This window comes from Cydia strobilella, chromosome 8 (genome assembly GCF_947568885.1).
Source record: "Cydia strobilella chromosome 8, ilCydStro3.1, whole genome shotgun sequence".
NCBI classification, from domain to species: Eukaryota; Metazoa; Arthropoda; class Insecta; order Lepidoptera; family Tortricidae; genus Cydia; species Cydia strobilella.
In genome coordinates, this window is record NC_086048.1 from 18,754,759 (window position 1) to 18,772,925 (window position 18,167).

Below are 18,167 nucleotides of genomic sequence, written 5' to 3' on the forward strand. Positions count from 1 at the left end.
CGATAGAGAGGCAGATAACGAAATTTCGCGTTTCGCGATAGGACACCTGTAAACAAACCGTCTTTATGCATCAATGTCATAGCGAAAACTTGTCAAAAAACTGTTTACAATGCATGTGCTCGAAAAGTGCGTTTCCTACGGAGCCATATCATGCGGAAAGTACTACTTTTCCGCACTAGTGCTTTTTGTTTTCAATTTTTTTTTACAGTACACATGGTGCTACTTTCTCGCACTAGTGCGGAAAAGAGCACTTTTCGTGCATAAGTCGAAAGTTTAAAGGGCCATATGTACTGTAAAACGTTGTACGATACACGTGCGAATAGGTAATTCGCAACTCGTGTCGATTTAAAACACTCCTTTTAATAATTAAACTTATTTGCCATGATATGTTTTTTTATTTACTCGCACAATGCATAGTAAAACATTGTATGATACACGTGCGTAAAGATGATTTCCGCACTTGTTGCATAAATAGCTATTATTATATAGTATGTATAAGTTACTCTATGATTTAGGATGTGCAATTGTGCACTAGTGCTGCACTCTGGCGGCAGAACATTGCAGTAATATTCCCTGTTGGCAAAACATTAATCATTGACCAAACGAACACAAGGCATTGTACTCGTCTTTCTCTTATCTCAATGAAGAGTATCCAGTAAGTCTTATCGGCACTTTCGTAATAATCCTTCCATTGCTTCTGAGGAATTGCAATGTGGTTAGTCGATGTTATTTGAGGCATTGGCCGATTCTGTCATAACAATTTGATTTGGTTTTAATTTTTTCATAGCGATTTTGAGGCTGAACGTAGCAGTAAGCTGGACAGCGAGATGAAACTTAAGGCTCGGCCGCCAACCTCAATATCCAATATGACACCACTTACTCGAAGTACGACTCGGGTATCGTAGATTTGGAGATTACTGAGAACTCAAACTAGTATTTATATTTAACTAGTATTTATATTTATCCGCCATTTCAATATATACGGATATTGTCTATGTTGAAACGGTGTTGCCGTGATTATTTTATTGAAAATAACAATCAAATTAAGGCTTCTAAACGCGAACCCTAACACCTACAATGTTTAGGTGGTGTGATCACGTGCCCAAAATGCGCTCGAATATTTAGCAGGAAGATAGGGTACGCGAGCCACCTAAAGGGACAGTTAGACCAAAAATTTGACAGTTCCGAACAACTGACAGGCCGATATCGTCCGGCGGACTGGTAACCAGTGGGCCCCTTAAGAGTGGATCATCCTAATTAAAAATGCCATGCAGTTGCTGCGGCCAAAATCAGTCAAGAGTATCATCATAGTTTTCATGTCATTTTGAGTCATATCATCAAATGATACATTATTAGGAAAATAAACCTTGAAATCGAATAAAGACAAACTTGATTTTGAATACTTTCGTTAGTTTTTTTTTTCAGTATGTTGCACCAATCATAATCAATAGATTTTACGTATACTATTTTGTAATTTATATGATTTTTTTCGTAGGTGTACCTTCACTAATACTTGTTAGATTCATCAGAGACATATCACACGCACCAATAAGTGCGAACGAAATGCTTTATGGGACGATTCATAATGAATTTCGTTAGCAGGGGTATTCCATAAAAGTGTCGGGTGCTATTTTTTTAACACTGTTAAAGCTAAGAAGCCAATATTTGGCATGAAAACGTTTAATAACTAAGCTTTAAAAACTGTAATAGATGTCATATATTAAAGAAAAAGTGACGAAGCCCTCCAGTGGTGAAGGCCGGATTCGAACCGGCGTCTTTAGCTATCGCGGCTAACGCCATGAACCCCTAGGTTCGGTGGCGGGGTGGCCGTGTTCGAATCCGGCCTTCACCACTGGAGGGCTTCGTCACTTTTTCTTTAATATATGACATCTATTACAGTTTTTAATTTATATATAGTAGTGTGACTACTTAAAAAAAACACAAATCAAAATAATTAATAAAATAATTTGATTTCTACCCAAACTTGTTCAACTAAGCTTTAAATTCAAACGGTATGTAATAAAGATTTAGATACGCGTCACGTACCCGAATAAGTATAGACTAGTTTGTTGAATGCCTCAGCACTACTCAGCGAGTCGCTAACGTATCAAAATAAGAAACCCATATCTTATTAGTAAAACAGAATCAGCCTCTGTGTTGAGGGTTTATCACCGAGTTATCTTGAAATGCAACATGTCACGACATAGCATTTAAATGTCTTTATGATATTTACTTACCTGGAAATATAGTGTTGAAATGACGGTATTTAGATTTTATTTATGTTCATACAAAGTAAAAGTTAAAAATAAAAAACCATAGAAGTCTGACTAGAGCTCAAAAACCGGACAAGTGCGAGGCAGACTCGCCCACCGAGGGTTCCGTACTTTTTAGTATTTGTTGTTATAGCGGCAACAGAAATACATCATCTGTGAAAATTTCAAGTCTAGCTATCACGGTTCTGGCGACAAACAGACAGACGGACCGACAGATGACTCTTAGTAATAGGGTCCCGTTTTTAGGGTTCCATACCCAAAGGGTAAAAACGGGACCCTATTACTAAGACTCCGCTGTCTGTCTGTCTGTCTGTTTGTCTGTCTGTCTGTCTGTCCGTCTGTCTGTCTGCCACCAGGCTGCATCTCACGAACCGTGATAGCTAGTCGAAATTTTTATAGAATAAAATAAATTTTAAGTGGGGCTCCCATACAACAAACGTGATTTTTTTGGTAATGGTACGGAACACTTCGTGCGCGAGCCCGACTCGCACTTGGCCGGTTTTTACCCTTTGGGTACGGAACTCTAAAAATGACTCCACGGGAATTGTGCGCGAGCGACTTAACTGTACAGCCCGCATGCTGACAACTGCAAAATATTATAATGCCGCGCAAGAGGTTTGACATTTCATTTTATTTTAGCCAATCTGAACTGTTTATTGGCCAAGCACGTCATTTTTGTTTAGATCCATGTATTGGGCAATATTCTAAGCTGCGGCAGAGGTGCGAAACTCTTAGCTCCTTTCGGGTATTCTCGGCTTCGTTCGGCTCAGCATTGGTCCGAGCAATTATTAGGGTTGACACAACTTGACGTCCCTTTGCGTGCACGACCACAGAATAGATAAGATGATGACTTAAATTTTGACAACCCTAAATAGCCGAGAGGGATAGTGCCATACATCAGAAAGGGACAGCATAATTCGTCCCTGAACCGCTGTCAAGCTTCGGTTTTGTAGGAAGTTTCCTTTCTGTACGGTAATACCATTATTTATTCTGTGGCTGCGGGCGGGATACATTTATGGGGAAGGGATAACTTTTTTTAGTGATATATTTCAGATAAGCGTCATTCATATCGACCGTTTCTCGAAGTCAAAAATAGATTGAGAGCTATTCCGTAGCCAAAACCAAAATGACAATTGTTAATCGCCAAAATTCAAATATACTGAATTGGTTTCTGATTGGCGAATCGGAAAGCCAACTCAACCTATTTAAATTACAAATATGAACGAACAGTCACGTCATCATTTCCATATCGCCGCTATACTTACTCAACCTCGTATCTGCAACACTCATTTGATGACAAAAACACCCGTATTCCGAATGAAAGAAAAGCGACATTTCCATCAAATTGAGTAAGTATAGCGACGATATATTATTTAAGCTTCGATTAGCGTTTACCTAAACGATTTGTCATTTGGCTAGGTGCCCAGGCACTTGAAAAAGCACATTTGTGCTTGAACGCTCTTCATCTATGTACTAATGGACCGCGAGCCAGGCGCAAATTTCGTCAGTCATCGCCTCCCGGGCGAAAACTCGTATAGCGGTTAACGGCTATGTATGATGAACCCTCGTGAACGTCAGCTGCCGCTCCGTTGGTGGGTTGAGGAATGGCAGCTACCGAAACGCGTACCACGGTCTTTCCACCGCGATACGACCGGCTGACGATTTGTTTTATTAACAATAGCATCTAAACTATCATCTGACAATGTATCAAACTGGAGGCGATGACGCCGATGACTGAAAAGAATTTTCTTTTTTACATGTTCATGTGACCAGCTGACGGTCTTTCCACAGCGATACAATCGGCCGACTATTTTGTTTACTCACAATAGCATCTAAACTATCATCTGACAAAGTATCAAGCGGGAGGCGATGACAAAAAATTTTTTATAGACTTTATTTGCTGCCATTCCTCAACCCACCAACGGAGCGGCAGCTGACGTTCACGAGGGTTCATCATACATAGCCGCTAACCACTATACGAGTTTTCGCCCGGGAGGCGATTGGTCATGGAAATCTGTTCCTGGCCCGCGGTCTATAATATTATTAGGAATGCTTCTCAATTGAACAAACAAACAAAACAAACAAACAATAATTTATTTGCAAAAATGGGTAAATATTATTACGTTGAAGATTCAATGTCCTTAGTAATAAAGACGCGACGGATAACACCCAATAGCATTTAAATTTAGACTACTGTCTGCGCGCGAATTCCGTGCACGGCTGAGGTATGTTAGGAATGTTGGGCGTCATCAAGAGTTGTGTCATTTTGTACGTACGGGTGCGGCGCACACCCCCCCCCCCACTTCCTCGACCTCCGAATGCACGGAATTGGCGCGCAGTAGTGATGATCACGATCTACAGTAATGGATGAAAGACCTGCAGCGGTATCATAGTCGCGTTTTTATCAGTTGTCATGTCATGCGTCACTTTCGCACTTACATACTTGTTAGAACGTGACAGGCTCCCTCTGGACCGCATCCAGCGAAGAGCGACTCGAATTGTCGACTGCCAGCGTATTTCGGAAAGGCTTGACTCCTTGGCGCTGCGTAGATGTGGCCTCGCTCTGCATTTTCTATCGCGTGAATAAGGGGGAGTGCTCCGAGGAATTGTTCGGATTAATCCCTGCCGCTTCTTTTCGCCATCGCCCTACGCGACAACATTACCATCCTCACCACTTAGATGGTTGGCAGTCCTCAACTGTGCGTTTCTCTAGAAACTTCCTGCCTCGCACAGCTAAACTGTGGAATGAACTGTCGCCTGCGGTATTTCCGGACCGATATGACCTTCAAACCTTCAAGAAAAGAGCGTATTCCCATCTTAAAGGCCGGCAACGCACTTACAACCCCTCTGGTGTTGCGGGTGTCCATGGGCGGTGGTAATCGCTTACCATCAGGTGATCCGTCTGCTCGTTTGCCTCCTATTTCATAAAAAAAAAGGCATGGTGACAAATGATAAAGAGCCGGCCATCTTAGCCCTTCAGAAAGGGACAGGTATTTATTTAATGAAGTCGCTTAATATCTGTAAGGGGTAGAATTCCTTAAACACGTTGATGTTTTTCAGTTAATAGGAATGTCTGTACCTATATAAATGTACCATTCTCAACCAAAAGGGTACTTATTGTCAGTTGTCAATAAGGCGCTATTTCCATTTAGCTTTAATTTGAAATCAACCTTATCGACTAGCGACAATGTGGTACCTTTTGGTTGAAAACGTCACAAATAGCGGACTCGGTGTGGATTAGGGCCCGTGTATTTATATACGAGTAAAACAAAATTCCACGTGCCTAGTTCCATATTAACTCTGTTTAATTTTGTTCCGAAAAATTTTTACGTCTTATTATTAAATAATTTAATGTACATGCAAACAAAATGTACCTAAGTTAAAGAAATACTACTTACAAAATAAATCTAATATATAGCAAAACCTAACAAAAAATAAAGGTAACTAAAATCTACCCTCCAACCCTTGGCGTCTCGGCAAGGTGCCCATCACGCAGGCAGCATTCCCACGCTGTGTCGAGTGTAAATATCTTGATATTTACCGCTATTTTAGTTATTAAGACGGTGTAGTGATCCTTTAAAAACGGATAAATTGAGCATTTAAGCCATTTTCAATCAAAAGGGTACTTATTGTCGGTTGTCAATAAGGCGCTATTTCCATACAGCTTCAATTTGAAATCAACCTTATTGACAAGCGACAATGTGGTACCTTTTGGTTGAAAATGTCACATTGTAAAGACTAACAGTTGTAATAAAAGTTGCAAATTAGACAAACTTTATTAAACCCAACAAGAACAATTTCAAAAATTAAGTCAACATCGTATTTTTTCTAACATTTTTTTTAAATACTTCCAGGTGCTTCAGCAAACAGAAAACCACCGCCGCCTCGTCCTCCAGAATATCGCGCGTGACATCAGTACGTGGATGGTAGCAGTTCGCAGGGAGAAGGCCATATATCACACGCTGAACATGTTCAGTATGGATATCGTCAAGAAATGCCTCATAGCGGAGTGCTGGGTGCCAAGAACAGATCTTGGTATACTACAGAAAGCTCTGGATGATGGAGTGGTGAGTTTTTCACACACAACATAACAGTTTCACAATGCACTGGGTTTTAGTTTCTGGATGGTAGCAGTTCGCAAAGAGAAGGCCATGTATCACACGCTGAACATGTTCAGTATGGATATCGTCAAGAAATGCCTCATAGCGGAGTGCTGGGTGCCAAGAACAGATCTTGGTATACTACAGAAAGCTCTGGATGATGGAGTGGTGAGTTTTTCATAACATAACAGTTTCACAATGCACTGGGTTTTAGTTTCTGGATGGTAGCAGTTCGCAAAGAGAAGGCCATATATCACACGCTGAACATGTTCAGTATGAGTATCGTCAAGAAATGCCTTATAGCGTAGTGCTGGGTTCCAAGGAGAGATATTGGTATACTACAGAAAGCTTTACTATTAAAATTGTTGTATGGTTGTTTTGGGTTAAATAACTCTTAATTTCTTCTTCAGAGAGCCACGGGCAGCCTGATCCCCTCGATCATGCACCACGTGAACACACAAGAGATACCGCCTACTTACAACCGCACTAACAAGTTCACTGCCGGCTTCCAAGCCCTCATTGATTCCTATGGAATTGCGAGCTACAGAGAAGTCAACCCAGGTAATTTACCTATTTAAAACATATTCTTTTTCTATCTTTTTATTCGACAACGTCCAAAATACTTAAACTTTTACCCCATTTTTGCATTTTTTTCTAACCAAAATCAATTTAAAATTAGTACCAGGAGGTTTGAACTCACCACCCTATTTTTTTTTTGTCAAATTACTGGTTGAGGTTTTATGCATCATGTAGAAAGTAAATTAGATACCTAATCATATTTAAAAGCTTATTAATATATCGATCCCAATGTTGAAATAAGAACACTCCATAAATTTGTACTCTTTCGACGCCAACGAGGTATTTATACCAAGAGTTCCGAAAACTCATAAAAACGTAAAACCCCACGTAATTGTATCATTTTATCGAACGCTAACCCATTATCATTTATGCAAGTATAGGGTTTATGGCGTATACGTAACATTTTTGATATAATAAATGGCGTTGAAGATATAAAAGGTTTTTCTATTCTATGTCACCATCGTGTGCAATAAATTGTAGGTACAATAATTCCATTATGAATTTCTATTGAATAACAGAAGGTTTCAAATTCAGAATCTAAACAATTGCATCTGGAACTGGAGGTTAATCTTAAATAAGTTCATTTTCTTTCCAGCTCTATACACGATCATAACATTCCCTTTTCTCTTCGCCGTGATGTTCGGCGACTTCGGCCACGGAATTATCATGACCGCCTTCGCCGCCACCCTTGTCATCATGGAAAAGCGCTTCCTAAAAATGAAGAGTGACAACGAAATCTGGAACATCTTCTTCGCCGGCCGCTACATCATCCTCCTAATGGGGATATTCTCCATGTACACTGGCTTAATATACAACGATATGTTCTCTAAAAGTTTGAATATCTTTGGGAGTAGCTGGATAAATTTGTATGATCAACGGACGCTGAATACGTCTCATGCGTTTAATTTGGAGCCGGCGGAAGCGTATGTTCAAGTGCCGTATCCATTTGGGTTGGATCCAGTGTGGCAAGTAAGTTTGTAGATGTATTTGTTTCATTATTTAAGTTGTATTCTTAATTCGATGTGAATTTATCAGATTATTCTGAAATTCAAGTGTTCACTAGATAGTACGAGTAGTATTTGATTAAGATTGAATTGAAGGTTCAGGGTGTGGCAGATGGTGATATAAAAATTTAATATATTTTTATTGAGTAACATACTGTATTTGTCGAATTTAAACTGTTGTTAGATATACTAACAATAGATAATTTCACAGTTTAGACTCACTTGTTTTAGTCACTCGCGCGATATGTTTCGGAGAGCCTTGGTCTCCTTTCTCAAGCACTAATAGTGCGAGCAGCGTTCACGACGACCGTGTATTACGTACTGCCGCGCGCCGCGCTGCCAACATGTCGCGCAAGTGACTAAAACAAGTGAGTCTAAGCCGTGAAATTATCTATATTGTATTTGTGATGTTTTGAATAAAATTTAATCTGTTTTATTATTTTTCAGTTTGCAGAGAATAACATAATATTCCTAAACTCATTCAAGATGAAATTATCAATCATATTTGGAGTGATACATATGGCGTTCGGTGTAACAATGAGTGTGGTAAACTTCAAGTAATTACTGTATTCATAGAAAACTAGACCATGTATACTCGAAATTCTCTTAGAAGACCTATATATTGATATAATTCTTGAAGTCGGCATTGAAATAGCTGTTAAAATTCAACTTATTGAGTGCCAATGCAAACAAGTAAAAAATTAAACTATTTTTCTACTGATTGATTCGGATGTCATTAATAATCTTACTAATGTGATTACTGTAAATATGAAAATGGTATTCAAAGAGCATTTTGAGTGTAGTAAAAATGTAATTAATACTTTGAACATGACAGCAGTAGTAATAGATGTTTTCGTTCAACAGCTTCCTGAGGAAGAAGCAGATGATATACTTGCAGTACATACCGCAGATACTGTTCTTGTTGCTGCTGTTTTGGTATCTTTGTATACTGATGTTTATGAAGTGGACGATGTATTCGGCTATTTCACCAGGTATGTGAAAGCCTTTAAATAAATCATAATTATGATTATTTGTGAGAAACATAACAATGTGAATTCAAAAACGGAAATAAAATAAATTACTAGGTTTTAATTATATGTACTACCAAGAAAAAGGTAACCTTGAAAAAAAAAATATTATTTATATTATTCAAGCTCGCATAAAATCCTTATTTAACAGACCACCATTTCTGTACTTATTTAACTGATTTACATTTTGTACTGAGATGTTAAATTCGTTAATATTCTGAATTTCGACATTATTGTCATGGAACTACGAGTGACTTCCGAAATTATCCGACATTCTCAATTAACTAAAAGGTAACATTTGCATTCAGATGATACCACCATTACTGCTTTTTAGGATTGTTGCAATTCTGCCGTATGCATTGCTGCAGCAATGTTGATTCTTGGAATTTTGATATCGGAATCCTAATTAAATGTTACCTTAGTGCCTCAATGGCACTTTACCAATTTTTCAAATTTCTGTAACACTTATAACACTTTAAACTCTGCCGTTTTGTACACATAATTAATGTCATTAACGGCTCTAACGCGATTAAATTTAATATAGGTATATATATTTTTCTGTAACACTGCGATATTTTCAGACCCCGCCTACAACACGCACTGCGCGCCCTCCGTCCTCATCCTCTTCATCAACATGATGCTAATGACTGAGACAGTGGCAAAGCCGCCATGTAAAGCCTACATATTCCCAGGGCAGGGCGCGCTGCAGTCCACATGCATTGCGATTGCGTTGCTGTGTGTTCCCGTCATGTTGTTCGGGAAGCCGATATACCATATCATGGCGGAGAGGAAACGAAGGGTGAGTCACAGTACAGTAGATAAAAAGATAGATAAAAGATATTTATTCGTGACGATCACAACACAAGTACGAACATGTACAGACAACAACAGCAAGAAAAGAAGAAATCATCAACTCAGCATAATGCTAGCTATAAAGCCAGCGCTGGTCTTCCGTAGGGCCCATTCGGTGATGCCACGACAGATAACACACAAAGATACATATTAAAACATTACAAAAATACACACAAGGAATAATTACAAACATATTAACTACAGTAAGCTCTGCACTACAGAGATTACTGATCCCCCTGCAGCTTGCTATAAATGGTTAAATATTCCTCGTCATTAGACTTTCCCTAAATACTAATGATCGTGACATTCAAGTTCTTCTCTTATAGACTACGTTCCTTCTTCTTTGTCGTTATACTCTTTGCAGTGTCGTGGTCAACTGCTGACATCAGGCACAGATATTGATTGCTTGATTTCACGCCATTTTCCACCTTAGTCTCCTGTATCAACTGCAATTCTAATGGATGCACTTTCCTTAGCACTGCCTCTGACTTTAATTTAGGTATACATAATTCACATTATATTAATTAACAGGCTATACGGAGAACGTTATTAGACGAGAACAAGGAGGGGAAATGTTCAAAATTATGTAACAACGATGTGATTTGGTAATATGGTTAAGAAAACAAAATTTGTCAACCGGCCGCGACGTCGTGTCTTATCGCAAAAGTATCCATATTGTAGACATAATAGCCTTATAGATTACACTGTTAAATTAAAAACAACAACTTATACAACAATCGCTGAACTTTAAGTCTTTGCAATCAATTTTAAGAATTGTCATATCAGCTAAGTATTATTACTTACGTATAGAACCGGCAAAGAGAATCAGTATTTTGCGCCACGAGTTGATATTATTTTGACATAAAACCATAGAAGCGGAGCGTGAATCACGCGACCTAAATGCGTAAGCGCCATGATTTTGACAGCGCTTACGATTTTTTGATCGCGTGGTACACGTGTGATTAAGACAATTTCATTGTTCGAATTTAAACTGTTGTGAGACATACTAACAATAAATAATTTCACGGTTTAGACTCACTTGCTTTAGTCACTTGCGCGACGTGTTTCGGAGAGCCTAGGTCTCCTTTCTCAAGCACTAATAGTGTGACGCGGCGCGCGGCAATACGCAATACACAGTCGTCGTGAACGCTGCTCGCACTATTAGTGCTTGAGAAAGGAGACCTCGGCTCTCCGAAACATGTCGCGCGAGTGACTAAAACAAGTGAGTCTAAACCGTGAAATGATTTACAATTTCATTGTTTGGTATGGCTTCTCAATAGTAATAATAAGGCAATGGTTCAAGGTACCTACATGATTGTATTTCTGGCATTTGAAATCAACGTAAATGTTTTCAGAAATACCAGCAAGGTGTGGAAAGCGGTGAAGTTACAGAAAAGGACCCCCATGATGGAGGCATGGGCGAGATGTTGATCACGCAGGCCATACATACCATCGAGTACGTGCTGGGCACCGTCTCACACACGGCCTCGTATCTGCGGTTGTGGGCGCTCTCGCTCGCGCATGCACGTAAGTTTCCTGACGTTGAGATAGATTTGAAATTAGCTAGCTATATCTTGTTTATCAACTATCACTGGCAAAATAAAATTCTCTCTTTTGCAGAACTCTCAGCAGTTTTGTGGCAGCGAGTGCTAGTAAACGGGCTAGGAAATTTCCCCATGAAAGGGATCGTCATGTACTTCGTGTTCGCCATATGGGCGTTCTTCACGCTCGCCATCTTGGTGCTCATGGAGGGGCTTTCGGCGTTCCTACACACGCTACGGTTGCATTGGTAAAGGAGTATTTGTATTTTTATTTAGAGACTTGACATTTTCATCACACTTGCTCGTAAAAGGTGTTATAGTCCGATAAGAAATTGTAGAAAATTATTAAGGGCACCACTTCCTACGTAACTGTCACATTTTTGACGTGAAATACTTAAACATGGCAACAATTTAGTATGGAAATAACGTAAGCGTGAGCGAGATGTATGTGCGTGCTCGGGGCCGCGGATATCATCTTTGAAATTTAATTTGTTTTGTGTTTTAATAATAAAAAAAGTATTCGCCGAGTTCCCTCAAGCATAACATTGTTCGTATTTTTTTTTCTATCGAGAGAACTCAGGATTAGAAGCGCTGAAGTCCCTAGAGAAAGGCTTCAAGATTGCAAATAAAAATTTTGGCAACCGTATTGTGATCTAGAAAGCAACTTTTCAAAAACCGTTATCTGAACCTACTGTACCTTAATTATTTCCCTTTTTTCCTCACAAGTGTGATGAAAAACATTGTGTGTACCGCGGGCGGTATAGGAATTACGAACTCGTCTTAATTAAGCCCTCGACTTCAGCTTCGGGCTTTAATTCACACTCGGTCGTGAATTCTTATTTACCGCCTTTAATACACAATGCACAATACTCTTAATATATTGGATGCCTTAATATACTTGCAGCGATGTGGTCGTTAGAGTTAGACCAAGACAAAGTCTGCAACGACTTTGATGGCACACGCAGTGCAAGTGTTATTTTAAACGTCAAACTTCTATGACATCAGTTTCTTTTTTCGAACTGTCAAAACGATTTTGCTACTATGGAATTTTTATGAAACACTAGCATGTGACGTCACGATCAAATTACCTACTCTTTAAAGTTTTATAAGGGTTTTAAAATAGAAATTGTGTATAAATAACTGACGTCTACGTTTTTCTATGAATCTTCAGGTGCTTTATTTTATGCATGGTTTAAAATAATTTATTTTAAATACAGTCAAATACCCTATTATGACGTATAAATAACACTTGTACTGCGTGTGCTATCAAAGTCCTTGCAGACTTTTCATGGTCTAAGGGTCGGTTGCACCAAACTATTTGTCATCGTTAAAGAGTTCGCAAAATTTTATTGTATGGAAAGTTTCATAGTAAACCGCCGCGGTGCGCCGGGTGACGTTGATCAGTCTGTCAAGTGCGGATGGTGCCACTGGCACTAACTCTACAATGCTTTAAAGCAACGCTGCATCAGTAACGCAAGTGCACTGAATTTCGGATTTAGACTGGATCTGAATCATATCTGAATGTACTAGACTTATATTGACCGGGATATAGACCGTGATTACCTTTTGTATTATTTGTGAGCTCCCGATATTTCGACGCAGTTACATGCATCATGTTCACGGGTGACTGAAGATAGCGGGTGGGTGTCAAAGTTGTGTAGACAGCGCTCTGTCTACCCTCATTCTTGCGCGTCGGCTGCGTTCACTTTCAACGTTACCAACGGTCGCATTCACACTTGTTGGTCCGGTCGCGTTCACACTCGTTGGTCTGTCCAAACACACTACACTCACGGTGTCACTACGCGTGTTTGATTCGGATATCACTGGTTTTTGACACAAACAAATCACAGGATTCCACACATTTGACAGTTTAAACCCATCTTCACGATTGAAATTTATCTGAATGTAACTTTCAAAATGACGTTCCCTTTTTTGGGTCATACCCTTAATCTCTTTTTCTCTTTCCAGGGTCGAGTTCATGAGTAAATTCTACGAAGGGCAGGGCTACCCATTCATGCCTTTTTCCTTTTCCGCCATCTTGGAGAACGAAGATGACGAGATGGGGCAGGGGAACAGCGCGCCCCCGGAGACTCCCATCAGCTATTAGAGGCCCCAAGGGTGTGTAAGTCACCGGTCAGCTCAACTGGTTATGGACCACTGAATCAAATACTATGTAATTATCATGTTTGACAGGGAATTCACGTTATTCTTCTAACGTATGAGTCGCATGACGCGTTCTCCTTCACGATTGATTGATTGTTTCAGTGACAGCACTCGTCTGGACTTTCAAGTAAAATAAGGTGTATTGGAATAACTTCGAACGCGGGATATTTGGGATTTGAAAATCGCTAATTTTTACTAAACAAGAATCATTTTCTATTGTAGCAACAATTAGCAAGATGTTGATGTGAATGATGATGATAAGCGTTGCAGTAGTGTAATATATATACATTATATAGATAGAATATTCACGAAATAAAAATAATGAAAACGGATTATATCGCGTATATTGAATTTATAATACATCCCTACGTTTCGAACCCTTTACAGCGTTGGTGGTCAACGGGTGACTGTTAAATTTCTCGTATTTAGTTATATATTTCATAGGTTTAGCGTTGAGTGGTCCAACCAACATTTTCTTATATTAAAGACATGTGTTCACATATTTTGAGGTCTTTTTTGAGAAATTTGAAGCTGACCGGCTAGTATTAAGCATATCGCTTGTAAAAGACTTTCTTATATAATAAGTTCTTCAAAACACCGTCATCACACAACGAAATATCTGCATATTTTGGGTCACTATGCTCGATTTTGAAGTTTCACAAAATTAAATTTCAAAGAACAATCAGAACATACGATATTCTTACTAAAACTAAAAATACTTGAAATCATTGTTAATCATAATCATTATCAGGATAGGTTAGGATTCTAATGATATAAATGATGGTAAAAATTGAAAATTAAGTTACCTGCGCCAAATAAGGCCATCGTTATTTTTGTTTATTATTGTTCTTATTTTCAATATGAACTTGCAGTTTTTCTATGTTACCTACTAGCGGACATGGACGCAAAATTTGCACCCATTCACACTAATAAAAGTATGAAATTTTGGAAGTTAGCACGCTTAAGAACCGGGCCTTATTTGGTGAAGGTAAAATGCATTATGTGAATAATCATGGAGATTGAACAAAAATAAATGTTTGCGAGCATGTTAGTATGTATGACAATGTGTGACATGGTCAATAAACTCAAAAACATACAAAACAGATCCCAACATAATTTCACTCATATCCGAAGAACTTTTTATCATATCTCACTTCAGAAAAAGGAAAGTGTCATAGCCATAACCGAGAACCTCTTCGATTATTCGTCTATTAGCCTCTATGTTGCCTCGATTAAGTAAGAGTGATAGAGAGGCAAACAGACGAGCCACCGACTAGGTTAGCGTTAGACCCCAAACATGCAATTTAATGAGCTGTATAAAAATAAAAGCAGAGAGACGTGAGGTGTAGACAAGATTATATTTGGCCCTGAGATAGTGTTGCTACAAGCATGTGGCAATAGTATGTGTAATAATTATTGGAATGCATTCCTTTGTCCTTTAATTGATGTAAATGTTTTATTGTAACAAATATTTTTTCTTGCATCTTTGTGTTTATTGGCATTTTTGTGGTAAAATCGATTATAATTGCGAAATCTTGTCTTCTTACTTACATCACCGACATTGGACTTCCAACGTCTGCTGTCAAACAGTCTTCTTGCCAGTAAAATAAATAAGTGGGTGCCACCATGTGCCACTGAAAATCCGCAGCATGGCAAAGGCTCTAGGAGGATATAACCAAATGGAGTAGCCAATTAACAGGCGTTCCCCTCTGTCGAAAATAGTCGGCCAATGGTCATACACAATGTATGGACTGACGTTTATCTGACATGGCTATTTTTACGTTACGTATATATACATTTGACGTTCCCCTCCCCCGCAGAAATCGATAGACTTTTTGTCTCCGTCTCCGTTTGGTTATATCCTCCTAGCAAAGGCCAAATAAAATCTTGTCAGGGTTAGTACAATGATTTGAAAGATTTTTTGAACGGAAATCATGAAAGGACACCATTAATTTTAAACAAAGTTATTGTTGAAAAGACCTTTTTTACTTCTAGACTTAGTGTTTACACATTCGAACAAATATTGCGAGTTGATTATATCATTAATATATTTTAGTTGTAATATATTTTAATATATATCGACGATATAAGAAATATATGTTAAAATATCGTAAGTTAAGAAAGTTTGTTATTTTTGTTCAAATCTATTTATTGTTTGAAACCAAAGATTAATTGATTTTTTATTATTTTAAATTTTTCTATCTGTGCCTTTCGATAAAAACTATTTAAAATATAATATATGTTATGATGGTCGAGAATTCATTGGATAAGTATTCAGGGGCCTTATATTATATTACATTTGGATTGCTATGATCTATCATAAACTGTAATAATATATTTAAAAAATCCTAAAGTAGGTACTATAGAATCGTATCGTAAAATTTATTACTTGCCTTTTTTCCACTTTTTTTCGACTACGGCAAAAAAGTTTACCATTTTAGTTTGTGGTTGAGTTTGTGGCAAAAGTGACAAAGAATATTGAACCCTTTGACCGCCAAAGACGTCAACTGACGCGCGCAACTACCGCCCAATATCAACTAAAGATGCAACGGATAGTTATTTGGCCGGATACCGGATACACCATGGCTTGACCATCGGCCGCCGAATATTCGGCCGGCGGAACTACACCGACATTTTGGTTTTTCAGGTGCGCATTGTGCAGGTTTGATATGTTTTGTAGTGAACGTTCGCGCGGACTATTAATTTCTATGTTCGAAATGAGTGCGCGTGCAAGTGAGTGATATGTTTAAATTGTTTTAAAATAATAAATGAGTAGTATTATGACCGTGACTTTTTTAAATTCAATTTGTTTACTCCGACATTAACCAAAGTTAGTATCCGGTATCTGATGGCCGGATAGTATGTGACTATCCGGTATCCGACCGGATAGTAGGTGACTATCCGGTATCCGGTCGGATATTTAAAAAAGGGCCGGATAGGCCGGATACCGGATAGTAACCGAATATCCGATGCATCTCTAATATCGATCTTTGTGAATTCGGACAAGGTTCACGATGACGCGCCGGACACGACATGCGACGAGTTGGCGTTAAAAGGGTTACAGTTTGTAAACATTTTAACTTGTGATTATTGATTTGTAATAGCGTTATTTTTATTTTATTTTATTTGAAAAGTTTAAAGGAAGGTTATAAAGGAACGTTTAAGAGACGAGAACCCGCCGCCAAACAGCCATCCATACAATCGAAGTTATGCTCTCATTTTAAAACGAGATGCTGAAATAACATGAACTTGGCATAACATTAAAGTGCGCGGTTGTTTTGGTCGGGGAGCCCAAGAGGGGATTTTTGTAGTTACTCGAGCGCGTCAGATTAAGATATGAGTGATATCTTGCTACCCCGCGGAGTCTACCTTTACCACTTTTAGCCGTCTATGTTGAGCCGTTGGTTGGTGGGGGGTTTAACAAATCGTTAAGCAGATTGTGGATTTGGTCATTTTAGTCCAAATTAATGCTATAATTGTGCTATTACTAAATCTGACAATTATTTGTACGCATTTCCTTAATCTGACGATTACAATGTGAAAATCGGAAGTCGAACTGTGTGTGTATGTGTGGTCGTCAGATTAAGTAAATGCGTACAGATGTCATATTAAGTTATTGAAAATTTATAGCATTAACTTGCACCAAAACGACCAACTCTACAATCTACTTAACGATTTTTTAACCCTCCACCAACCCCCCGAAATTTAAAAAAATCTATAGACGCTTTCCTGCTCGCTGGGAAAAGAAAACTATGTAACCTTTTTTTCTTATCATCTAATCTTTCGATTCCAATAGGTCTCTACGACGCTCGAGTAACTACATATTTAGCATAGCCGGCTCCCCAGCTATTTTATGCGATAAACGCAGCGTTGAACGCATGCGATCAACGGAATGTAGTAGAAATAACAATGCGTTTACCGCTGCGTTCACCGCGTAAAATAGTGTCATTAGATTGTCTGATGTAAAATGGGTGTGCGGCAAACGCTATGCGTTTAACTCTGCGTTTATACACACATAATACACATTACATATGTAATACATTACGGTGTAGACACTTGTTTTGGCCCCAGCTGGCTTTCTCGGCGCGCGGCAGTACGCGATACACGGCCGTCGTGAACGCTGCTCGCACTATTAGTGCTTGAGAAAAGACCTAGGCTCTCCGAAACATGTCGCGCGAGTGACTAAAACAAGTGAGTCTAAACCGTAAAATGATTTAATGTGAATAGTACCTATATGTTGTCTCACAACAGTTTAAATTCGATGTAATACATTATAGCGATTTATCTATGAATTGGTATTCGTTTTTGTTGTAATGTAAAGAAAATAAAGTAGAATGTGTAACTTGTACTCGCTTGTATGGCGGCTAGTTTCTTATGACTCGTATCCTAAACTAGTATTTAAAATAAAAGCGATTTAAAGAAACAACAATTAGTACTCTTTGCGACTTTTATTTAAAGTTTCATCTACAGTTTAATAGCACATAACATGATACATCAAATTACGTTTACAGACGATATTCACTTATACATTTCACGAATCCATCAATAAACAAATTTATACATAAATTTTGTTTTATTTATTGACGTCACTTAGAAATAAGGCTTAACTTTTCAGTAACCAGGCATT

At 38.5% G+C, this 18,167-nt stretch overlaps 1 protein-coding gene across 1 annotated transcript in view; it reads left to right on the top strand.

Annotated features, from left to right (window-relative positions):
• Positions 1–18,094, top strand: part of LOC134743715 (V-type proton ATPase 116 kDa subunit a 1-like) — a 47,617-nt gene extending 29,523 nt beyond the window's left edge. The window contains exons 6-14 of the mRNA XM_063677319.1: positions 6,128–6,340; positions 6,784–6,934; positions 7,548–7,921; positions 8,404–8,513; positions 8,821–8,948; positions 9,566–9,783; positions 11,192–11,363; positions 11,457–11,625; positions 13,346–18,094. Of these exons, the coding sequence (XP_063533389.1) occupies positions 6,128–6,340; positions 6,784–6,934; positions 7,548–7,921; positions 8,404–8,513; positions 8,821–8,948; positions 9,566–9,783; positions 11,192–11,363; positions 11,457–11,625; positions 13,346–13,484 (1,674 nt within the window). The 3' untranslated portion in view covers positions 13,485–18,094. The remainder of the gene's footprint in view (positions 1–6,127; positions 6,341–6,783; positions 6,935–7,547; positions 7,922–8,403; positions 8,514–8,820; positions 8,949–9,565; positions 9,784–11,191; positions 11,364–11,456; positions 11,626–13,345) is intronic.
• The last annotated feature ends 73 nt before the right edge of the window (positions 18,095–18,167 follow it).